The sequence below is a fragment of the Geotrypetes seraphini genome, chromosome 1 (assembly GCF_902459505.1).
Source record: "Geotrypetes seraphini chromosome 1, aGeoSer1.1, whole genome shotgun sequence".
Lineage (NCBI taxonomy): Eukaryota > Metazoa > Chordata > Amphibia > Gymnophiona > Dermophiidae > Geotrypetes > Geotrypetes seraphini.
This window is the reverse complement of record NC_047084.1, coordinates 366,983,321-367,009,163: the sequence shown is the minus strand read 5'-3', so window position 1 is coordinate 367,009,163 and position 25,843 is coordinate 366,983,321. Positions and strand designations below refer to the sequence as shown.

The following is a 25,843-nucleotide window of genomic DNA, read 5'->3' as shown; positions in this document are numbered from 1 at the left end:
CTTGCAGGTGACCTGGGGTAGAAACTAGGGAGGGGTACCAAAAGCTACCTGCAGGATGTATTTCCTTCAGATTCAGGCAGGCTAAGGGCCTCCTATGAGATGGGGGCCCAGGATAATTCCCCTGTTTGCCACTCTCTAATGCCAACCTTATACTTAAATGTTCATGGGTGGCAGAAGTGCTTGTGCCCTTAATGTGAAACACATATATACCTGGTTACGCTAGTATTCTATAGAGGAAACTAGGCAACTAGGTGCATTTTTCTACTTGGTTCCAATATTGTGGAACAATTTATCAGTAGAGTTAAGGAAGGAAGAATCATTTCCAAATTTTAAGAGACATCCCAAATTGAATAATGGAATGGGGACCGCAATCTACATTAATTTGTACTGATTCGTGTTGATTTGGCTTTATTTATTTCATATAACAGTTTTTAGTGGATATGTTTTAGAAATGTTAATTTCTTTGATGCTCTCAAGCTCTGCCAGTGATGGATCTGTGAAGTGTGCTATGCCGGGAGTTGTATTAAGACCTGCACTAAAATATGACTGTTTGTTATCAGGCCGCTTCAGAGACATTTCTATCTCTTAAATTTGTTTTATTTTTAATTTTTTATCTTCTTTCATTCTTTCTGTTTTCTATCTCTTTGATTTTTGATCTTGGAAATGTATTATATGTTGTTATTACATATTTATAGTTTATCAGGTACTTTAGCTAGATTGTGGGCCTTCGGGACAGATAAGGTAGTTTTTCTCAAGTACCTAATTTCATTTTAGTTTGATACATTGTAAACCGCTTAGGCCTGTAAAATGCAGCAGCGGTATATCAAATCTTAAATAAACAAACAACTGTATTCCATTATAGAATAATCTTTGCACAAATGTTCTCTATATAGGCATGTTGATATATAACTGCTAATGATACATTTAGTTATATGTATATTCAGTGGCAGTTCACATTTATAAGTTCTTCTTTGAAGAATTGTGTATAACCCAAGAATGCACATTAATTACACATAAAAATGTGTGTTTATGATATGCTACCTGTAAACATAGATTCATTTTACCTGATCTGTAAAGAAGCCTGGCAATCTGTGACCAGGATATAGATTGAGAACATCTTGAAGGCTTTTGCTGCTTAATGTACGTGGAGTGATTACCAATCTGTTTTTTGTTCTTTCTCTTTGCAGACACTGGACTGGTGAATTTTTTATTTTTTTTATTTTTTACGTTTTCATTTCTATTTCTTTTTTTTTTTTTTTTTTTTACTTGAGAATCAATTCATGGTCTAACAGAGGAGACAGAAGAAGATCCGAAAGGACGCTTTGTTCTTTTGAAAAAAAAGCTCACTGTACAGACATCTTTAGGTCATATCCCACAGCCATGTGGTCACCTCAGCTGCTATCCTTCCTGATGCTGTTAGCACCTGTCATACACGGTGAGAAAAGCTTTCTTTTTTTTGTTGTTGTTGGTGTCAAAATGTTTTGTTATAAAAGGCACAAATTCCCATTCAGCATATAGAGAGGAAACAGAAACACTAGTATATCTGTAGTTTATGGTTGAGTAAAATCACTGTTTAACCCTGGTTGTCTTGTCTGATATACATTCTAGTAGAAATATTTGTAAAAAAATATACATTTTCCTCCCACTTTATTCCCTTATGGAAACAAACTTAGAGACTTTAATATGCATACTCTGGAGGAAAGATGGGGGAGAGGGGTTATGATAGAGACATTTAAATATCTCTGTGGCATTAATGTACAGGAGGTACGTCTTTTTCAAAGGAAGGAAAACTCCGGAAGGAGAGGGCAAAGGATGAAGTTGAGAGGTGAGAGCCTCAGGAGAAATATAAGAAAATACTTCTTTATAGAATAGGTGGTATATGTGTGGCATAGTCTCCTGAGGGAGGTAGTAGAGATGAAGACTGTCTGAATTCAAGATGGAGGAGACTGTCTGCCAGACTGCATTTTGTAAACTTGCAAGTCCATCGTGGGAAACAAAAAAGCTTAGAATTCTTTGCATGAAAGTGGCAGATCACATGACATACACACACAGTGAATCCTATGAGTCATACGCTGCTCTAAAAACAAAAAAAAACAAAAACAGGCATCTACTGTATTCTGATCTCTTTGGAACTTGACTGGAGTTTAGGTCTTAAATTTATTTTATTATTTTCAAAATTTCTAGACCACTTAAACCTAAGCAGCTTCCATACAAAACATATTTCATCAAACAATGCATTTGCACATATTATTTCTATAATATTTATGATCTAACAAAATATAATCAACCTAAACTGAAACTAAAAATCTCTTCATGCCACACATAAGCATCGCACTCTAAAAAAGAAGTGCAAAAGTACGAAACCATCAAAATTCTTTTCAATATGTAGTAACAATGAGTCGTCGTTCAAATAATTGTGGTTTCATCATTTTTGTAAATTGTAGACGATCCATACAAATCTTCAGGATTCCATGCCTACTTTTATTAGGTTGCTAGTACATAGATGTGGCCAGGGGAAGAGTCAAATTAGTGGGAACAAAGTTAGCTTAGCCTGATTTTCAGCAATAGATGCCTAAATAGTTTGGCCAAACCTAGATGCTGCCACAGCTTTCTTAAAGCTGGTTGCCCCCTTTTGCTATGTAAAATCTTTAGGAAGAAAGATCGATGTCACCCCTTGTATTTCCTCCTTTTTTCAGTGAGTGTTTTGGAATTTTTTTTCTTTAAAGTTATGCTAGTAGTGCTGTTGTAAAGGCGATTCAGAGATGCTGAGCCAGCAGGAGAAGGAGCAGTGAGTCCTTCTGCCAGCTTCCTTTGAGGTAGCTGTGAATTTGGCAAATATAAGGACAATTCTATAATCTAGATGCCTGCATTTATTTATCTCTTCATGTGTAAATGTCCATAATACTAGCAATTACAAACGTATGTGTACACGTAACCACAAAAGTGTCAGCAGGGCACCTAATCACTATTCTACAAATACCCCCATTTAATTTAAATTGTGTGTTTTAGAAAGAGGCACATATAAATGCATAAAGCATGGACAGGACATGGGGGAGCTCCCAATTATGAATGTAACTTATAGAATACTGTAAGTAATGCATGCCATGATGGCAGATAAAGGCCAAATGGCCCACCCAGCCTGCCCATCCACTATCTCATCATCTCCCAAAGAGATCCCATGTGCCTATCCCATTCTTTCTTGAATTCAGACACAGCCATTGTGTCTACCACCGATTCCAGGAGACTGTTCCACACATCAACCACCCTTTCTGTAAAAAGTATTTCCTTAGATTACTCTTGAGCTTATCTCTTAACTTCATTCTATGCCCTCTCATTCTGGAGTTTCATTTCAAATTAAGCACATTTATGCCACATAGGTATTTATCATATCTCCCCTCTCCTGTCTTTCCTCCAAAGTACTCCTTTCTCTGCAAAGTCAGTTTGGAATATATTAATACTTCAAGTACATTTTATTTAAGATTCCATTGTTACTATAATATCTGCTCTAGAGATACATTGTTTTTATTTTCATCATGTTTACTGGTCATTTTATTTTAGCATAATAGAGGTATCACTCTTTTTGTTTTATCTAGTTTTGATTTTGAACAGTATTAGTGTGTCCTTAACACTAATATACTAACACTTTAATATTTCACGTGTATCGTTTTTATTGTGCTTTTATGCATATCACTGTATTCAAGGTATATCATGTTCTTACTAATGTGAATTCTGGTATTTCAACTTTTGCTTATTCATATATGCTTATTATTGTCTTCTATATGTGTGCTTCTGTACATTTATATCTATATTTATATATGTTTTTTGATGCAATATCGGTCCCTATTTTAGGTCATTTTGTAGTTTTATCTTTTTTATTATCATTTAAGAATAGTATTAGTGTGCCTTTAGGCTAATATGTCAATATTTTATTCTCTCTCTTTTCATTTATATTATTGCATTTATTTATATCATGTTCTTATCTATGCTGACCTTGCTGTTTTAACTTATGTTTATTATTGTTTTCTATATGCATATTTATGTCTATTATATGCTCTTTGATACAATACTAGACTGTTGACAAAGGCAGGATTGCCAAAACACTGCCAGGGTCTAGTCCACTTGTTTGATACAGTGCTATTCTCCAATAAAGCACACTTTGGAATAACCTATCGCTGAGTGTTCAGACTTTCCCTTTTTCTAGCACACTCCCTCTATCCAATTCTCTGGTCACCCAGTCTAAGAAATTGATCAGATTTGTCTGACAAGACCTGTCTCTAGTGAACTCATGTTGCCTCAGATCCTGTAATCCACTGGATTCGAGCAATGTCAGTATTCTCTGCTTTAAAAAAATTGTTTCCATTAATTTACTTACCACAAAATTCAGACTTTGACTGTAGTTCCCTACTTCTTCCTTACTTCCACTTTTGTGGAGAGGGACCACATCCACTCTTCTCCAGTCCTCTGGTTTCACTCCTGACTCTAGAGAAGCATTGAAAAGGTCAGCCAGTGGAACCGCCAGAATTTCCCCAAGTTCCTTCAGTTCCCTTGGATGTATACCATTCGGCCCCATCACTTTTGTCCACCTTTAGTTAGTTTGTTTTTTGAGAGCTTCTATACCGCTCTTCATGAGCACAATTCTCTGAAAATCGATTGGGATCTACCGCACCCTATCTCTATTTGTTTCTGTTTTCTGTAGTCTCTCCCAGTGCTTCAGCTGTGAACACAGAACATAAATATTTGCCAAGCAATTCAGCCTTATCTTTATCAGCTTCTATATATTTTTCCCCTTCACCTTTGAGTCTCGCAATGCCACTTTTGTCCCTCTGTTTTGCTGTCCCCTGTTTTACTGTCGGCTATTTTTTCGTCCATTTGCATCTTTGTTTTCCTGACTACCCAACCTCTTAACTTTTCCAGATATTTTAGCCTGTCTTCCTCTTTCTGCGATCTTTTGTAGTTTATGAAAGCTAACCTCTTTTTTTTCCTTACCTTCTCAGCTGCTACATTTGAAAACCAAAGCGACCTTCTTTTCCTCTTACTTTTACTTACTTTCCTTACAAAATGATTTGTTGCCCTTACAATAGCTCCTTTCAGTTTTGCCCACTGCTTTCCTACTTCTTTCAGATTCTTACTTCTTCCAGATGTTTCCATCTAGATAACAATTACTTGATGTAATTTCCCCATCTGAACAAAGTTTTTTTTTTTAAATTCTAGAACCTTTATTTTTGAACCTTCTCTCTATACTTATGCTTTTACTACTCCCACTAAAAAAATAAAAGAGACTGCAATTTATGATTGCACACTATGTAGCGATCACTGGATGCCAGATAATCACCCACTGTAACATCAAAAACACTTTCCCAGTTTGTAAGCACTAAGGGCCAGATTCTTAAAACTTTAACATGGTTGCTAAACTGGTTTCCAGATGGTTTAGCCTGCATGCATTTTAGATTATCAAAACTGCTGATTGCGGTCTTTAGCGAGCTTTCTAGAAGTCTCTGACACTGCCATACAAACGGGCTCTTCAGTATTGGAATGAGCATGCTGGTGGATTCTTAAAAATCACCGAGCCATTCTCCAAGAGCGGCATTAGTTTTCGTTGACAAAAATAATCGACCGGCCCCGGGGGTGCCGGTACAGTGACAGCACTGTTAAAAGTGCATCTTTTGGCGTGTGTTTGACTGTGGCTAATGGAAAAAATAAAAATTTACATGAAGAGAATCATAAATTGCAGTCTATTTTATTTTTTAGTGGGAGTAGTAAAAGCACGCTTCTTGAGCGCGTGTATTATAGCTCCTCCGCCACTAACCGACACACATGCCTGGCAGCGGGAGTAATGCCCAATCTCTCCTGCCCAACCGACCCCTCCTCCACCCCCTTGGCAGAGACTAAGGCTCTTACAGCTTATGACTACACACATGAGGGTACACATACTCAATATAAAAATGTAATGCGGTTGAGTCACATATTTATCTAGATGTATTCCCAGTAAAATTAACTCATTCCCTTTGGATTTATTTCTTGGGAGATTGTTACATTCCTTAGGGGTTCTTTTTGTACTGTTACACAGCTGCAGAATGGAACATAACACACTTTTAAAAGCCTCTTTTGCTGCTCTCTTAATAGTGGCAGTGGGGCAGAAAGGAGGAAACCAGTGGCAGGCTGCTTCCTGCACAAACTGTTTTGCTTTATTCTTTCTCCTCTCCCCCACCTTAATTTGTTCACATTCTCCTGGAGAGGACAGGGATACTTCTAGTTTGAGAAGTTATTAGATAATTATTTACTTGTTGAAATAGAATAAAATATATTGGACCAATCAGAACGCGTCCTTCCCTACCCTAAAAGAACTGACAACATGCATCAGATCTGAAACATTTGAGACATGGCTACAATGTGCAATAAAGCATCATTCACTGCAGTGGTTCATACTCTCTGGGATTTTGTCTGCATCATGCAGCACTCCCAAGCTGAAATAAATGGGGCCTGAAGAAAATAATCACTTATTTTGTGATATACTTTGAAATTGAAGTGGAGCTGTTAAAGAAGAAAATCTCTGAAGAAAGGCATGAGGCATGTGAATATATGCCCTAATTTTGTGGGAACCTGTGTTTCATCCTTGCACCTAATTTCACCACAACGGCATTGCAGTTTGCAATAAGGCTGGATGATTCTTTGATTATGAAAGAAACCCACCACAGATTTATCAAAATTAAGTGGCAGAAAATCAATAGCTTGTTGTGGATCTCAACAAAATCCATATTTTTCTGCCGAAAATAACTAGGTCAAATAAATATGCACATCTTTCATTCTATGAGGGTTAATAAACTCTATAAGCAATGAGATCGAGATTATTCCAGTTCTGGGAGTCCATTTACAAGAGTTTAAAATTGATGTTGAAAAGTCAGAACACTCTATGTCATTGGCTCCCAACCCTAGCACTGTAGGCAGGATGTACAGATTATGCTTCCAAGACATTGGTAATGAATTTGCTTATATGGGAGATCCAGATTAACATAGTAAATGACGGCAGATAAAGACCCAATTGGTCCATCCAGTCTGCCCAACCATATATGCTCCATAAATTAATCATTTAAATGGTCCTTTTTCTTAGATATTTCTGGGCCAGAAAACCAGAGCCCTGCCCGGTAGTATGCTTCGGTTCTGTCTATTGGAGTCTCCGTCAAAGTTCACTCCAGCCCATCTTGATCATCCCAGCCATCTAAGCCCTCCCCAGAGTTTGTTACTATATCTTCAAGAGTAGTTCTGCATTTTCTGAAAAGCTGACTTGACTTTCTTTGTTTGTGTATGTGCTGTACAATGTTTGTCTTAGTAAATGCACCTTTAATGCCACTGGAGGGTGTGAGAAAAGGAAAATAATCATATGTAAAAGAGAGGCTGATGCTTGGCATGGTTTTCTCCTGCACTTTTAGAATGAGTGACCGTGGCAAGGACTAAAGCTCAGAGCTAAGATCACAAAGAGCTATTATAATGTTGGTATTTTCCAACTTATCCCAGAGGTCTCCCTCTGTATTCACTGTGATAGGGGACTAACAGACCTGTGAATACAGAAAAACCGCAAATAACTTTTTCATGTTATTCACTGTTTTCTATTAAAAACCATCATGAATATGGTGAAATCACAAATAACATGGTGGGAGACCTGGCTTGTTCATGAAGGGGAAGCAAAACACGGTGAAGAAAGTGTTGGGAATCAGCAATTTTTCTCTGTAAATGCTTGGAATCAGCAATTTCTCTGTGCAAGCTGATGTAATTTGAGGGGAGGAGCCAGCAAGCTAAAAAACGTGAATCATCGAAACCGCAATTGATGAACCCGCAAATACGGAGGGAGAAGGGTATTAATTTTTTAAAAACATGATTCAGATATAGTCTGTTCTCATTATTTGCGGTAGTCTGATACCCAGAAAAATCCTTAAACCATGAAATTGTGCATCATGAAGCGCTGTGACTATGAGAAAATAGAGGATAGGTTCTAGTAGTACATTTTGCACCTCAAAACAGCATAAAGGGGTCCTTTTACTAAGGCGCGCTAGCTGTTTTAGCATGCGCTAAATATTAGTGCACGCTAAATGCTAATGTGTCCATAGAATATAATGAATTCAAAAACTGCAAGGGAGCTTACTTATCCAAGGTGACACTATAAATAACTCTTTTACTAATCACCTTTCTTTTCTTCAAACACTAATACTTATTTCAACACATAGCTGATATGGTTAAGTGAACACTCAGACCCACAGCTGAGGTCCGGTGAAAAAATCACGGAGCAGCTGTTAAGGAGACCATCATAGTTGTTCACAGTCTCCTCCACCATACAAAGACTAGATAACATCAAATCAAACTTAAATCAAAAAATAATATGGTGGAGGAGACTGTGAACAACTATGATGGTCTCCTTAACAGCTGCTCTGTGATTTTTTCACCGGACCTCAGCTGTGGGTCTGAGTGTTCACTTAACCATATCAGCTATGTGTTGAAATAAGTATTAGTGTTTGAAGAAAAGAAAGGTGATTAGTAAAAGAGTCATAGAATATAATGGACACGTTAGCGTTTTGCGTGCACTAAAATGGCTAGGCTTTCCTTCTCAAGTTAAGTGTCTCAGCGTAAGGGCAAACACAGATCTTGTCAGATACCTGGGGACAAATTAATCTTATTCTTGAAGCATCTATCCTCTTGTCATATGAGGCGATAATATGTGGAACAATACTCCATGTTAAACCCACTTTAGATAAATATAAAAGTCGCCTTTTAATGATTTTGACAGGAATAAGGGTTCAAATGATTACATATAATTGGAAAAATCATGATAGGATTAATTTCAATTTGGTGGGTAACTATGTACAACATATAAATATGAAAAGATGATGGCAGAACGTTTAGGTACTAATAAGTCCTTCAATGAGGTATGGGGGGTCCATTGACTAATTTTATTATGTTATAATTAAAATTATGTTTCTCCTTTTTTTAAATTAGATTCCTTACACATCCAGGGAGGGTGGGTGGGGAGGTATATTTAATTGAAAGAGTAAAATCTATTGTATTGTTATCATCATATATATTATTATTTATAAAGGATAAGAAGGGGATAAAATAATTGTTTAATGTATTAATTGTGATGATAACATTGTATTTTCATATAGTTATTCTGATTCTTCAATTGTATACATTATAAAAGTTTGAAATGTCAATAAAGATTAAAAAAAAAAAAAAAAGATTGCACTCCAACATGGGATCACATTCTGCCATGTCAATGAACGTTGATGCCCATCCTGGCATGCAGTTCACATTCATTCCTTTAAGTGCGCAAGGATTTTGGGACTTAAAAATATTGAATATGTATACTTTGGAGGAAAGGCAGAAAGGGGAGATATGATAGAGACATTTAAATACCTACATAGCGTAAATGTGCATGAGTTCAATCTCTTTCATTTGAAAAGAAGCTCTGGAATAAGAGGGCATAGGATGGAGTTAATCTCAGGAGTAATCTAAGGAAATACTTTTTTACAGTTAGGGTGGTAGCCCTGTCTCCTGGAACAGATGATGGAGACGCACTGTGTCTGAATTCAAGGAAGCTTGGGATAGGCACGTGGGATCTCTTAGAGAGAGGAAGAGATAATGGTTACTGTGAATGGGCAGATTGGATAGGCCATTTGACCTTTATCTGGCATCATAGTAACATAGTAACATAGTAGATGACGGCAGATAAAGACCCGAATGGTCCATCCAGTCTGCCCAACCTGATTCAATTTAAATTTTTTTTTTTTCTTCTTAGCCATTTCTGGGCGAGAATCCAAAGCTTTACCCGGTACTGTGCTTGGATTCCAACTGCCAAAATCTCTGTTAAGACTTACTCCAGCCCATCTACACCCTCCCAGCCATTGAAGCCCTCCCCTGCCCATCCTCCTCCAAACGGCCATATACAGACACAGACCGTACAAGTCTGCCCTTGTTTTTATGTTTGTGTGTTTCTATAATGCTGTCCACTTTGGGGGTTTTTTTTTTGTTTTTTTCTTCTCTCATTCACCATTTGCATTATCCACAAATTTAGCCCCTTCTCCATCTTTTCCAATGACTGACCACGAACCACAGATGTTGTTTAAACATAGAATCATTGATGCAGTGTTTTTGGTTTTCTAAATGTCCTACGGATGTGAAATCCTGGTTGGCACTGGAATTTGTAATATGATTTCTTTGTAAATTAATCCTAGTCTTTAGCATCTGTAGGAGCTATATTGGAGAAGCAAACTAGATGCTAAAGACTAGGATTAATTTACACAGATATCATATTAAAAATTCCAATGCCAACCAGTATATCACCTCCATAGGACATTTCAGAAAACCAGAACATTGCATCAACAATTTTATAGTGAGAATATTAAAAGGAAATTAAGACAATCCAGGAACGCAAGACCTTTGAGATCAAAATAATAAAACATTTTGAAACCCACCAGACAGTGCTTAAGAACATAATAATTGCCGTTGCTGGGTCAGACCAATAATCCATGCTGCCCAGCAGTCTGCTCATGCGGCGGCCCCAAGACCAGTGCTCCAAATGAGTCCAGTCTCACCAATTTAGCAGGAACTTGTCAAACTTTGTCTTGAAACCCTGGAGGGTGTTTTCACCCATAACAGACTCCGGAAGAGCGTTCCAGTTTTCTACCACTCACTGGGTAAAGAAGAATTTCCTTACATTTGTAAGGAATCTATCCCCTTTCAACTTTAGAGAGTGCCCTCTCGTTCTCCCTACCTTGGAGAGGGTGAACAATCTGTCTATCTGCTAAGTCTATTTCCTTCAGTATTTTGAATGTTTCGATCATGTCCCCTCGCAATCTCCTCTTTTCAAGGGAGAAGAGGCCCAGCTTCTCCAATCTCTCACTGTACAACAACTCCTTCATCCCCTTAACCATTTTAGTCGCTCTTCTCTGGACCCTTTCAAGTAGTACTGTGTCCTTCTTCATGTACGGTGACCAGTGCTGGACGCAGTACTCCAGGTGAGGGCGCACCATGGCCCGGTACAGCGGCATGATAACCTTCTCTGATCTGTTTGTGATCTCCTTCTTGATCATTCATAGCATTCTGTTCGTCCTTTTCGCCGCCACAGCGCATTGTGCAAATGGTTTGATGGACTTGTCGATCAGAACTCCCAAGTCCCTTTCCTGGGAGGTCTCCAAGTACCGCCATGGACATCCTGTAATCGTGCATGAAATTTTTGTTCCCGACATGCATCACTGCACTTATCCACTTTGAACCTTATCTACCAAGTCGATGCCCATTTCTCGAGCTTGATATATCATGTTGCAGATGTTCATAATCCCCCTGTGTCTTCACTGCTCTGTATAACTTTGTATCGTCCGCAAATTTAATCACCTCACTCGTTGTACCAATGTCCAGGTCATTTATAAAGATGTTGAAGAGCACAGGTCCAAGCACCGAGCCCTGCGACACCCCGCTGGTGATGCTCTTCCAGTCTGAGAATTGTCCATTTACCCCCACTCTGTTTCCTATGCTCCAGCCAGTTTTTAATCCACATGAGTATTTCACCCTCAATTCCATGGCATGCAATTTTCCAAAGTAGTCGTTCATGTGGAACTTTGTCATTGGCTTTCTCTTGCTTTATAAAACATATTTTTACTTCTTTGACACCTTCATATCACCCTTCTTTATCTCCCTGTCTCCCACCCTCCCCTCCTTCCTGTAAGATTGTCATTTGAGTACTTTAATGTTTTAATGCCTTTAGGAATTAGAAATTGGAAGGAGCCGTATCTGCTGAGAGGTGAGAGATCGATATGCATGGATGGGGAGAAGGACTTTGGGGTGATAGTGTCTGAAGATCTAAAGGCAAAGAAACAGTGTGACAAGGCAGTGGCTGTTGCCAGAAGGATGTTAGGCTGTAGTGCTGCCCGATTCACGATTCAAATCGGTTCACCGATTCACTTCGATTCAAAACACAAAAAAATTGGCTTTCCGATTCGGCTGACCCTACCCCACTCGCCCCCCTAAAGCAGGAGCGGCAGCGCTGCTCTTGCCGGCCAGCCACTGCCACACCTGCTTTAGAGGGTGAGGGAGGAGCGTCAACCGGTTAATGCTGCTGTCCGGTTCCCCTCCCTGGCTTCCGTTCCCCCCCTGGCGTCCGGCTCCCCCCCTCCCCGGCAACTCGCTTCCCCCTGGCCTCCCCGCACCATTTACCGTATAGAAGCAGCCTGCAGCAAGATCGCGATGCCAGCGATCTTTGTGTTGCTTCAGTGCTGTTTCCTCCGCTGCAGTCCTGCCCCTCCTCTGATATCAGAGGAGGGGCGGGACCGCGGCAGAGGAAACATCACCGAAACAGCGCAAAGATCGCTGGCATCGCAATCTTGCTGCAGGCTGCTTCTATACAGTAAATAGTGTAGGGAGGCCAGGGGGCATGCAGTTCTTCGGGATGGGGCGAGCAGGCCTTCAGGGTGGACAGGCAGACAGGCGTTCAGGGGGGAGACAGGCCTTCATGGGGGACAGGCAGGCAGGCCTTCAAGGGGGGGACAGGCCTTTAGTGGGGTGCAGGCTTTCAAGGGGGGGACAGGCCTTCAAGGGGGACACTCAATCAAAATGTGATGGCTCTCAGTCTCACAAATCTGGAAACAGACAAGAAAATAGACTGATATAACAAATGTCTATACCCGTGGAGCTCTCAGATACCTACACCGTCAAATCATATACGATTGTTCAGACGGCTTTGGTAGGTATAAGTATCAATCATTGAGCTCCACTTGTTTTAGTGCTGCTACAAAGTGCAAATTTTTCAATAAAGTGCTAATATAATCAACTTTAAACAAAGCACTTATCTTAAATAGTGGCTTTTGTATCATGCCAAATTCAGTCTGTGCCCAAGTTCACTCTGTGCCCAACGGGACCCGTTTCGCCTAAATAATGCCTTCTTCAGGGGTCTGAGGCTTCTACAAACACAGAGAATAATAATTTAATCCTACATACTGACATAAACATTTATAAAACATTTCTTAAAAAACGGGTTTACTCACTGTGCTGTTCATACAGCGTCTTTGACAAAATGGCGTTAGCAAATGTAAGACGCCACACATGCGTTATAAAGATGCTTCAATTTAAATAACATCTGTGAATCTTAAAGAGACATGTACCTAATCAGCATAACATTACAGTTACCATAAGAGCTAAAAGAAAGGGGGACAGGCAGGCTTTCGGGGGGGGGGGGATGCAGGCCTTCAAGGGGAGGGGGACAGGCCTTAAGGGGAGGATGCAGACCTTTAAGGGGTGGGACAGGCCTTCAGGGGAGGGGGGCCCTGGTATAGAAGTACACGGAGGGAAGGGGGTTCAAAGAGACGTACATATGCTGGAGTTTGGGGGAAAGAAATAATGGGTCTGAAAATAGAGGAGAGGGAGAGAGATGATTGATCATGGAATTTAGGGAGGGAAGGATCAGAAAGGTAGAGAAGTTGGACACAAGGGATGGTGTGGAGGGGGGATAGAGGGTAGCTGGAAAAAGAAAGGGAGAGATGGTGGACCTTGGGGTGGTGGGGAAGGAGGGAGAGATGCTGGATGAAAGGGTAGTTAAGAAAAGGTGGATCTGTGGAGGGACATGGAAAAAGGAAAGATGCCAGACCTCCTGGGGAGGGAAGGGAAACAGAAGGGGAGGACAGAGATGTCAGATGGATGGTTAGCATGGAGAAAGAAGGAGACCCTGTCGAGCAAGTTATAAGAAGACAACCAGAGCCTTGGACCAACAAGATTTGAAAATAACCAGACAACAAAAGGTAGAAAAACTAATTTTATTTTCTGTTTTGTGATTACAATATGTTAGATTTGAAATGTGTATCCTGCCAGAGCTGGTGTTAGACTGCAAACGTGAGCTAGGATTTAACAGAGAGAGGAAAAATCTTTTTTGTTTGTTAATTTTGTTTACACCATAGCGCTAGTGTGGTTAGGAGAAGGCAAAGTGGGGTGAAGAGGTTATAAAATAAACCCACCAGGATGTTTGGAAGAAACACCCAATTGGGCATGAAAATCAAATTGAAAAACCAATTCAATAGGCTGAATCAAATCAAAATTTTTTTTCCTGAATCGGGCAGCACTACTAGGCTGTATAGAGAGAGGCATGACCAGTAGAAGAAAGAAGGTATTGATGCCCCTGTATAGGTCGATGAGGCCCCACTTGGAGTATTGTGCTCAGTGTTGGAGACCGTATCTGGCAAAGGACATAAGAAGACTTGAAGAAGACCAAAGGAAGGCAATGGAAATGGTAGGAGGTTTGTGCCAGAAGACATATGAGAAGAGACTGGAAGCCCTGAATATGTAAACTAAACTAAACCTTAAGTTTGTATACCACATCATCTCCATAAAGATAGAGCTCAGCACGGTTTACAGCTAATTCAATAAATGAGGGAAGGACATAATAAGAAATTAGAGGTTATGAAGAGGATAGCTATGATAGGGTATACATAGGCCTTCTGGTTCTCGCTCTCTCCAAGATTCTTGGAGATCTCCGAGAATCTCGGAGAGAACGAGAACCAGAAGGCTTTGAGCATGCGCAGATTCTCAAGGCCCAGGCAAGAGGCAGGAACATCTTGCACCGGCACGTCCTGTGGGCTGCATGCCAGTGCCAGATGGGGGGGGGTAAGGCTGAATGCTGGGCGGGGGGTGCCAGTTCACGAAGGGGGTGGGGGGCAATGCCGGTTATCGGGAGGGGGGGGGGTTGGAGCAGCGCCGCTGGCCTTGGGGGTGGAGATGGGTGGGAATGTATCAAGCGAGTTTCCCTTACTTCCTATGGGGAAACTCGCTTTGATAAATGAGTAATTTGGTTTACATGCTTCTGGAACAAATTATGCTCGTAAACCAAGGTTCCACTGTATTCTTAAAAGGAATGCAGGCACCTATGTTTGTTTATAGAATAGATTCTTATATATAGGCATCTGTTTGTGCTAGCAGAATCCAAAACTATCTCTGAAGCCACAAATAGTAGTAAGAACTATTCTTCAGTCCCTTGACACTCCAAAATAGTATTAATTTTTATGAAATAAATCACACTTGCTTTTATAAATGATAGGTTGGTAAAAATGACAGCAATGTGAAATTTTCTGAAATATTATCTTCTTACACAAGACTTCTTTTGAACAGTGAATGTGTTATCATTTTTAAGTCGGATGGTTTAACACTTTTGGTTGTAGATAATATAAAAACAACAAGTTATACCTGAGATTCTCACAATTTAACATGCTACCTTCTTATGTAGTCAGCTTGCTAGCACCTTTCATTTCATCACAGATCATGACACTTTGCTCAAGCTGCTGAAATTAAGTCTGTCTCATGCTGGTTCATGCAATTCGTACTCTGGTGACTGATGGCATTTTGGAGATTTGTCATAAAGACAGAGTAGTTTTCAATCATCTTTTTAGGTCTTTCTGAACTAGCCATGAAAGCAGAGGTATAAAGTTGTTCCTAAAATGCACTGAACTTTTTTTTTTGTTTGTTTTTTTGTTCGAGAGAAAGCGTTTGTGGCTGGAGGTGAGACAAAGTTAAAACAAGACTTTAGATCAGGGATTTGGTAGTTCCTAGCATACAGCGCTTTGAAAGTCCTTACATGCTTGTACATTTTTCACATTCTTCTATCTAAAAAAACACATTTCAAATTGAAAGTAGGAATTTTGTTTTACACATTTCCACAGCATCCTCTACACGTTCCGCATGAATGAAGTTAACCAGAATATTCAAAACATCATTAAGAATATGGATAAAAAACATTTTGATTCCATAAGTTTTCACACCCTTTGTCATAGCAGATGCAAATTAGTTTCTTTTCTAAAAATTGATTAAACAGACTCATAATGATGTAAATAGAACCCACTGATAGTTGAGCTGACTCAAATAACTCCTGAATGAAAATTTGACCTGCTTCTGTTCTTTGAAATGAATTTTAAGCAGAGGTCTGTGCCAAACACAGAGAGGTGAAAAGACTGACATAAAATTATTGAAAGGTACAACAAAATGGTGCCACTTCTGATTGGCCAACATTCTTCTTGGCAAGCTGCACATGGTAAAAAGTGGTCTGGGGGTGACAGGAAGTCTGAAGGTGGATGAGGAGGGTTGTAAATAATTCCTGATAAATAGGTAAAGTAAAGAATAAGAGGCATACACATTATTAACATGCTGGTGATTTATTTATATTAAGATTAAAATCAGGAGTAGACTCATTTTAGCACTTGGGATATTGTTAATATCCTGATGGTAATATTTTTGTATTCATTTATCACTTGTGTAGGAGTGCTGTACACATTTTGATGGCACAGGCTAAGACAACAGTTATTTTCGTTACAGCATATATTGTGATAAAACCTTTGTATTAATGTTTTTTTTTTAATTACTTGCTCCTTGTATTTTGATTAGGGACTAAATTAAAACAAACATTTAAGAGTTTGTGTTCATTAAGAAGCAGGTTTTATGTGTACATATATATCTGTTGATCAGGAGCACCTTGTTCAACCATTGGCTTTTCAGATTTTTTTTTTTTTTGGGGGGGGGAGTAGTTATGATATAGTGAGCAGAGGGTGAAAAATATGCAATATTTGTAGTGATCTGTGAAATGTGGAATTGTGGCCTCTTTGGTAGGGGGGGGCAGATAGTGTTATTTTGATTTGGTCCCATTTTCTTTCAAGAGACTCTCACTCATTCTTCCTTGCCTGATGCTCTCTTCTTGTTTGCAGAATCTGCAATCTCTCTGCTTCTATGCCCTTTCTCATACCTCTACATGTATGAGGTTCTCTTTCTCCCTCCCTCCCACCAGCAGGAGAAAAGTGGCAGGTGAGGCTGCACCTGCTGGATATGTCAACTAGCTTCAGTCTCAAGACTAAATGAATCTTATTTGCAGGCCCCTTGAGACTGGAGGGCCTCACTGATGCAAACTGAAAAGGGAAGCTGGCTAAGAGAGAAACACAGATGTGGTATGCTCCGACTAGCTGAACAGAAGTTAGAGCGAAACAATTGTACTGGGAATGTGTTAGGGGTTGAGGGGAAGGGGGAGGGCAAGGTCAAAACTGGGGGCAAGCACTGCCCTTGATGTTAGGCTTGTTCAGAATGAGTTTACAATGGATTGAAATGGCTAGGACTAAGATTATTGGATATTAACAAAGTCACTCTCCCCATTCTAGTCTGGAGAGGGGTTCTAGATAATCCAAGGGACTTTCCTCTTCCCTAATTATCATTCGAACTAGTACAAATACTGAGGGTCTTCACATGCTGTGGAAATAGACATTCTTTCTTCCCTGGCTGTTACTAACCTGTGTTAGGCATTTCCACATACCTAATGCAGCAAAAATAGCCTAATGTAGAATGCACTGAACTTTTCCATGTTAGGTCTGTCAGTTGTACACACTGAGGTTTAAATTCTATATATGGTGCTGGAAAAATTGGTACATAATAAAAACACTTTTAGTGTTCTATAAACTGTGCCTAATGTTAGACACAGTTTATAGTATAAGCATAGTGACCCGCCTTATGACTAAAATTTATATGCAACACTATACACCAGTTAAAACCACATAAATTCTGTTGGATTGGGTACATTCTATAACTAGGCGCATAATTTCTAGGAATACCCATTACCTGCCCATGCCCCTTCCATGGTCATAACCTCTTTTGAGATTGTGCATTGAAATTTATTCTGTTCCATTCCTTAGACTTCTATTCTACCTTTATCCTCACACTGAGGTCCCAATCTGGTTTAGAAAATAGACATTAATGACACAGAGATGATAAATACAATAATAAAACTAGTATTAAGTGTGTGGAGACAGTTTGGGTTGGGAAGGGGTTGAGTGGGTGGTTGGGTTTGGAGGGTCTTACCTAAAACTGTATTTGTTGAACCATGTTGCAATGGAAGAGGTATGCGTATTGCATTTATTTTAATCTGTTCAACAATAAAAAAATTGAAATAGATAAAGCTAGTATTATCTACAATAGCATTAAACTAGAATGAACTCAAAAGAACTGCTAAAATAGGGAGTCTTAAGATTGTGACGGAACAAACTGTAAGAATCCAAATAGCGAATCTCACCCAGAATAGCATTCCGTATTGAAAGTGCCTTGAAAGAAAAAGCTCAAGAAAACGTTTTAGGCAAAAGACTTAAATGAAGGAAACATCAAGAAAACATTTTAGGCAAATAGACTTAAATGAAAGAAACATCATAGTAAGGTGATAGCATTATATTCGGTGAGAATTACTAGAGAAAAATTTTAAACATAAAACAAACTCCTCTAGTATAACTTCATGAAAAACCTCAACAATGACCCCTCCGCCTCTACAAAACTGCGTAAGAGGTTTTTAGCACTGGCCAGCGCGCTGAATGCTCTGTGCTGCTCAACACTCATAGGAGCAGCGCAGAGCCGCCCGGCACTAAAAACCTCTTAAGCGGTTTTGTAAAAGGGGAAGAATAAACTACAGACACCGCTTTAGAGAAAACATTTAGAAAGTTGTAAATTCAAATTATTTATTTGAAAAAGGTTTATTCCATTTAAACCAAAGTGGAATACAAGTAAAATATACATTTAAAATTACAAACGCTCACAAATAGACATATGCACATGGCTTGATACCTGAGCATCAGTTATGCAAATTTGCCAAATTAAAGCATATGTCTACATAACTTCATTAAGTATCTAGTCAAAAGCTTTAACAAAGAGACGAGTCTAACCGTTCCTTAAAACCCCATATTCGTGGACCTGCTATCAAAATAGCCAATGCCCAAGTTTTCAGATAGTGCACACCACTCACTATCACTGCTTCCAATTTCATCTCTCCCCGTGATTGTAAAGCGTGATCTGCACGGCTGAAAAGGTGGGGGTCCTGGTCATCTCCTCCTCTGTCTTTCTTCTTTTATGCATATGGTCGTTAAGTTATTCATATATCATCTGCTGTTGATGATCGTTTTGCATTGTTCACAGACACTTTTGTTTGCATATGTTCTTACTGTATCCCGTTTGTTCCTCTGGTTGACTTTAATAAAAATGATTTGCAAAAAAATAAAAAAATTGAGTCGGATAGCACGGTGCTTCCCCATAAATTATATTAGTGCCAATTGATTTCTTGTTATTCATAATGGACAATTATTGCACACACCATATATAGAATCTGGGGGGTAAGCATGCAGTAATTATGTTTTTAAATTTGGGGGAAGGGCATGTCAGAAGCAGAGAATGGGCGTGGATACACTAACCAGCTAGTATGCTAGTTAACACACCCATAACGCAAGAGCCCTTAGCACCTTCTAAAGAGGAGGTCGTAAATGCTCCCAATGATAGCTTTTTTTTCAATGGCCTCTTCCGGTCAGAAAATACTGCAAATGACTGACCAAATGAAAAGGTCTCTGTCACAACGCAGTGAGAGGGGAAAGCAGAACTACAAATTCTCTCCTCCCACCATCAATATGGCGATTGCGTCACTCCTGACGTCAGCATCCACATGCTTGCGAAAATCTGTGCTAGGTAACGCCCCTTCTCATGGAAACCTGGAGTGCGCTTCCCATGCGAGGCTGTGCAGGTAGAAGATGAGGAGGAGTGCGCAGGAACCGACAACGGGGAAGCTAAGTTTCCTGAGGTGGTGAAATGGTAGGTGTGAGCAGGAAGAACTGGGCAACCAGGTAAGCGGCACAGCTCGGGCTGGAGCAAGAGAGGAGGAGGAGGGGGGAGTGCCAATTACAGTACTCTTCTGATATTTGCAATTTTTCAACATTCACGGTCACTCCGTGAACATAACACCTGTGAATTTCGGGGGAGGGTGGAATACTGTACTACTGAAAACCTTTAATAATGGAATAATTTATATGGGCTTATTTAAAAATATACCAGCTTTAATGCTATCTATAAAAATTTACATAAAAAAATTAAATAATTACTAGATACGGTGTCAAACATAACACTTCAATCTCTGTAAAAAAGTCTTTTGATATACAAAGTTGTTACTCAGGATCTTAAAGTTGGCCAAGGGTGTTTACTGTGGTGAATACTTTATCTTAAGTACATTCCTAGTGCCATTATATTCCTATGGGCATATTCAGCGTTTAGTGAGCGCTAATTGTTTGTGCATGCTAACGCTGAAGCACCCTTTGTATTCCTTCCTACCCCTCCCCCCCCTTTAGAAAACCACAGCACGGTTTTTTAGCGCCTGCCATGGCGGTAACAGTTCCAACACTCATAGAATTCCTATGAGTTTCGGAGCTGTAGCCACCGTGACCGGCGCTAAAAAATACGCTATGGTTTTGTAAAAAAGGGGGGGGGGAGTAAGTAAGTACACTGGAACATATTGAATAAAACAAAATCCACAGACTTCTATGCAATGAAGCTTCTTGCAGGAGGTTTTAATTCCCGCCTATACTTTCACCGATATGAAGAGTTAACATCAGTTCTTGCTGTTGCATTTTGTTATCTTAAAGTCAGACTTAATTAAAAAGCTTGCTGTTCTTATTTATTACTCGGAGAGACTGCTGCAAATAAGAAATCTAATAATGTTTTGTTATACTTAGTATGATTGAAAATGGAAAAGAAAAAGGAATTGGCATTTTGGTGATTTGCCAAATCCACGATGGGATTCTTATCGCAGGCTCTGACACTCTAGAATTGTATCCCTGGTATCAGAAATGCTTAGAAATCATAGAATAGCACATTGGGCACTGATGCAAAGTAAACCCTAGTTTATCATTTTGCGTTGCGGGCTATGATGCTTAAGAACATTAAGCAGACTGCTTTACTAACTTTCTGACCAGTTACAGAAACTGTACAATTAGTATTTTATTAAATAAATAAATGTACTTCAAGCCTCCCTAAAATTGTACTGTTCATGAGCAATGCCTTTATTATAGGCTAGTGTTTAAAATTTTGGATTAAAAAAAACAAAAAAAACCCTACTAAAATAAAATTTAATAAACTTAACACTGGCTTTAATCAAACCATGGTAGAGCATTTTACCACGGACCAGCGAGGTAAATGCTCTGATGCTCATAGGAATTGAATGAATATCGGAGCATTTACCTTGCCAGCCCGTGGTAAAAAGCTCTACCACGGTTTGATAATATGAACCCTTCCTCCTTCTGACCCCCTCCCCCCAACATCCCCAACAGGAGGGATGCCCACTCCCTCCTGCTGGCCTCCCCACCCTTAAAGTCCACCCAGACCCATCCCCTGGACTTATAACAGGAATGCCAGCCAGAGGGATGCCTACTCCGGCTGGCAGGCCTGTCTCTTCAGAATGGCAGGCCTTCCCCTTCCCGGTGCATCCTGGGATGCTCCGGGGAAAGGTCAAACCCTGATTTGACTCAGGCACCTAAGGCCCCTCTCGATGCATTGGGAGTGGCCTAAGACTCTGATTGGCAAGATACCTAAAGCCTCTCAAATGGGAAGAGTCTTAGGGATATGGCCAATTGGAGTCTTAGGCCACTCCGAGTGCATCCTAGAATGCACTGGGAAGGATACCTAAGACTCCGGTTGGCCCAGGTGCCTAAAACCCTTAGGCACCTTGGCCAATCAGGACCTTGGGCCCCTTCCTGGTACATCCTAGGATGCACCGGGAAGAGGAAGGCCCACCATTCTGAAAAGGCGGGCATTCCATCTGATGGGAGTAGGCATCCCTCTGACTGGCCTTCCTGTTAAAGGTCCGGGGAGGAGTCTTGGTGGGCTTTTAGGGATGGGGGTTCAGGGGGATGCCGGTAGGAGGGATTAGGAATCCCTCCTGCTGGGGATGTTGAGAGGGTGCCAGCAGCAGGGATTGGACATCCCTCCTGCCGGGGATTTGTGCCGGCAAGAGAGAGTGGGCATCCCTACTGCTGGGGATTGTTTAGGGATTGGAGGCAGGAGGGATTGAGCATCCCTCCTGCCAGGGATGTTGTGGAGGTGCCAGCAGGAGGGAGTGGGCATCCCTCCTGCCGGGATTGTTTCACAGTTTGTGGCAGGAGGGAGTGGGCATCCCAACTTCCACAGACAGTGAGTGTGTGGGGGGGGAGATTTGGGGGTGACAGCGGGAGGGAGTGGGCATCCCTCCTGCCAGCAGACTTGTGGTGGGGTTTGAGGGTTCCCTGCTGTGGCCTCTCAACTGATCACGGCTGGAAAATTTATTTGCCGCAATCAGTTCAGCGGCCACATCTAATTGAAATGTATGGCCACTTAATCTCTCCTACGGCCATTTCCGGGCAAACCACGCCCAGCCTTGGGTGAGCTTAAGCATCCCTATGTATCTCCCTCAATCACGACAGACACCTACAGTATAGGCAGCCTTCGGGTTGCTTTTTTTTTATTTAGAAAATGTGTAGGGCGCCTACCACCACCTACAATCGGGACGCTGTTTATAGAATATGGCCCCTAGTGCTGATGCTCCCTTACTTTCCTTCCTAGACAGATCACCCCTGAGCTGGGAAATCATAGTAGCTTCTCATCAGCTCAGTCTGTTTGTTTTTCAGCCTCCCTCCATCTGGTATTGAAAAATTGGGGGGAGTGAGAGGAAACTGAAGAGTTGATATCAAGAAAAACCTCCCTGACCTAGTTTGGGGCTGCAGATATCTCCTTCACTCTGTCAAACAGGTACTATGGCCTGAATCTGCCACGGCCTAGCCAAATAATTTTAGCCACAGAATTTAGCCAACCTGGACACAGGCCTGTTATCCCTGTGTGAAAAGTATAGGCCTAAAGTCAGCTCATAATATATAGCTCTACCTAGAGTTACCATATTTTTTTAAATAAAAAGAGGGCATGTGGCCCTCCTGCCTAGCCCCACACTGTCCCATCTCATCCCACCCCCACACAAAACTCCTTTCCTCACCTTCTCTCTCAGAAGATGGGTACCTCTCCAGTGACAGCAGAGGGTCACCCGTGGGTGGGAGCCGCGTCAGTTGCAGTCCCACCATGGTTACCAGTGGTTTAGGGTTAGGAGCTCTTTTTGCAAGCCACTGGAAGCTTGTTTGGCACTGGCTGGAGGTGGCAAAAAAGGTCCTGGCTCTGCCAGAACACAGCACTACGTCTGGAAGTCTTCTGAGCATGCACAGATGCAATATTACATGCATGCATGAACATCCACCAGGGGCCTTTCCTGCCACCTCCAGCCAGCACCAAATGAATCTCCAGCAGCTTGCAACAGGAGCTCATGCCCACAGACCACCGGTACCCAAATGATGCGGCTCCCACCATGGGTGACACCTGCTGCTTGCCTAAAGGTAAACAAAAATTTAGTTTGGACTCTGAGAGAGTCCAAAATCCATACAATCTGCCAGATTTTAGAAAAACATCCGGATATCTGGACAGTCCTAGCTCTACCAGATACAGTGGTTGAAGGGCCTGATTGTGGATTTTTGATTTAGCTTATACAGTAAAGGAAACCTAACATAATATGATGGTTGCTGCAGCTGGGAAACAATAAAAGAACAGTCCACCTCATATCCAGTAGTATGGAGAAGTTGGGCTGCAAAGATCTACACTGAGAAAAGCTGATTGAATAAATGGAGTATAGTCACGTGAAAAAAATTAGGACAGCCCATGAAATATTCAATTTTTTCTTAAGAAATGTTCACATATTGATGTCAAATCATTTTTTAAATTTATCTCTGGAAAAGAAAGTGATTTGATTGCAGGTAAACACAAATTTTCTTTAATTTACTCATGAAATAAGATATCCTCCCAAAATGTGTATTTTAACTGAGGAATAAATTAGGACACCCCCATATATCCTCCCTCTTAGAATGGCTCAAATCACACACAAGTGTATCACATCAGGTACACATGATTAGAACATCGTTACTCAGCATTTTGAAGGAGGTTTGCCTTACTTAAACCTCAGACATTTAGTTTGATGTGCTCATGACTGCTGCGGTGAGAGTGAATACCATCATGATATCAAAAGAGCTGTCTGAGGCCTTCATAAAGAAGATTTTGGCAACTTATAAGTCTGGTAAGGGATTTAAAAAGATCTCAAAATAATTTGATATTATCCATTCCACGGTATGGAATATAGTGTACAAGTGGAGGACTTTCTAAACAACTGCCAACATGCCCAGGTCTGGCTGTCCAAGCAAGTTGAGCAGACAGCAAGATGCTAAAAGAAGTCTCTGCAAACCCTAACATGTCATCATGGGACCTAGTGCAGGCTCTTGCTACTGTTGATGTGAAAGTACATGCCTCTACAATCAGAAAGAGACTGGACAAATGTAACTTGCATGGGAGGTGTGCAAGGAGGAAACCTTTGTCTCTAAGAGAAACATGAAGGCCAGACTGAAGTTTGCCAGAGAGAACATAGACAAACACCAGGACTTCAGGCATAGTGTTCTATGGACAAATGGGTCTAAAATTGAATTATTTGGACACCAGTAAAGAGGTCATGTTTGGTGTATACCAAATACAGCTTTCCAGGAAAAGAACCTCATACCAACCCTGAAGCATGTAGGTGGAAGTGTCATGGTTTGGGGATGATTTGCTGCAACAGGACCTGGCCAGCTCACCATCATAGAATTCACCATGAATTCTACCGTGTATCAGAAAGTGCTTGAGGAAAATGTGAGACCATCTGTAAGAAAATTAAAGCACAAGTGGAACTGGACCCTGCAACATGACAATGAGCCAAAATATACTAGTAAATCCACCAAGGACTGACTGAAAACTAAGAAATGGAGAGTCCTGGAGTGGCCAAGTCAAAGCCCTGATCTTAATCCCATTAAGATGCTATGGGGTGATTTGAAACGGGCTGTAAATGCAAGAAACCCCTGAAACATTTCACAGCTGAAGGAATTCTGCATTGAGGAATGGGCCAAACTTTCCTCAGGCTGATATCAGAGACTGGTAGATGGCTACAAGAAGCCAAATAGGGGTAACACTAGCTATTAATGGTGTATTTATTCATTTTTGTGGATATATTTTGTTTCATGAGTAAACCAAGGAACAGTTTTGTTGTTTACCTGCAATTACATCACTTTCTTTCCAGAGATAAATAAAGATTTGACATCAATATTTGAACATTTTTTAAGAAAGAACTGAATATTTAATGGGGTGTCCTAACTTTTTCACATGACTGTATAAGTTTAAAACAATTTACCCTGCAACTGTTTTTTTAAATATTTCTTTTCCGAATCTAGAAGGAAGTGACTAGGAGGTTTACGCATGTGATGTATGGAGAAAAATATCAGAAGCAATGTCATTTTAGAACAATGGGGGGTATTTAGGTAGCAATAATGTGCATTAATGCTTGTCTTCTAGTCATTTATGCTTGTATATGTATGCATACATGTGTAAATAATATTCCAGCTACTTGTATGTGCATTTTTTTGATAAAATGTGCTTTGCAATTGGACCTTCACAAGGGTGTTGTCTGGGTAGATAAGAGTACATGCTTTCATTTGTAACTTGCAAAATAATATAAGTTGCACATAAATTTCCGCAATCTAGGTGTGAATATTTGCATTTTACGCCAGTTGTATAGCTAGCCTTAGTGCTTGCACCTAAATACATAGACCAGGCTTGTCCAACATGCAGCCCACAGGCCAAAACCTGACCCTCTGAAACTCAGTGGGATTCCTTCTTTTCCCGCCATAACTCGGCTGTCTGCAAGCTTGAGCTGCTTGGTGCCAGAAGTTGAGGTCAGTCTCACAGTTTCAAGTCTCATGAGATGTGAGCCCGCAAGACCAACCCAAAGTTCCGGCACTATACTGCTCAACCCTGTGGACAGCATAGTCATAGGGAAAGCAGGAATCCCACTGAACTTGCAGCCAGGTGAGGGGAAAATAAACTGGGTGAAGGCAGGGGAGGAAGAGGAGACTACATGAATTTAGTCCATATTATATGAAGGATATTAGATTTCCCTACT

At 40.6% G+C, this 25,843-nt stretch overlaps 1 protein-coding gene across 24 annotated transcripts in view; it reads left to right on the top strand.

Annotated features, from left to right (window-relative positions):
• The window catches only part of ADGRL3 (adhesion G protein-coupled receptor L3), a 1,804,713-nt gene that overhangs the window by 697,401 nt on the left and 1,081,469 nt on the right, over positions 1-25,843 (top strand). For all 24 annotated transcript variants that reach the window (XM_033915103.1, XM_033915068.1, XM_033915049.1 and 21 more), the window contains one exon: positions 1,272-1,435. In XM_033915103.1, the coding sequence (XP_033770994.1) occupies positions 1,381-1,435 (55 nt within the window). In that variant the 5' untranslated portion in view covers positions 1,272-1,380. The remainder of the gene's footprint in view (positions 1-1,271; positions 1,436-25,843) is intronic.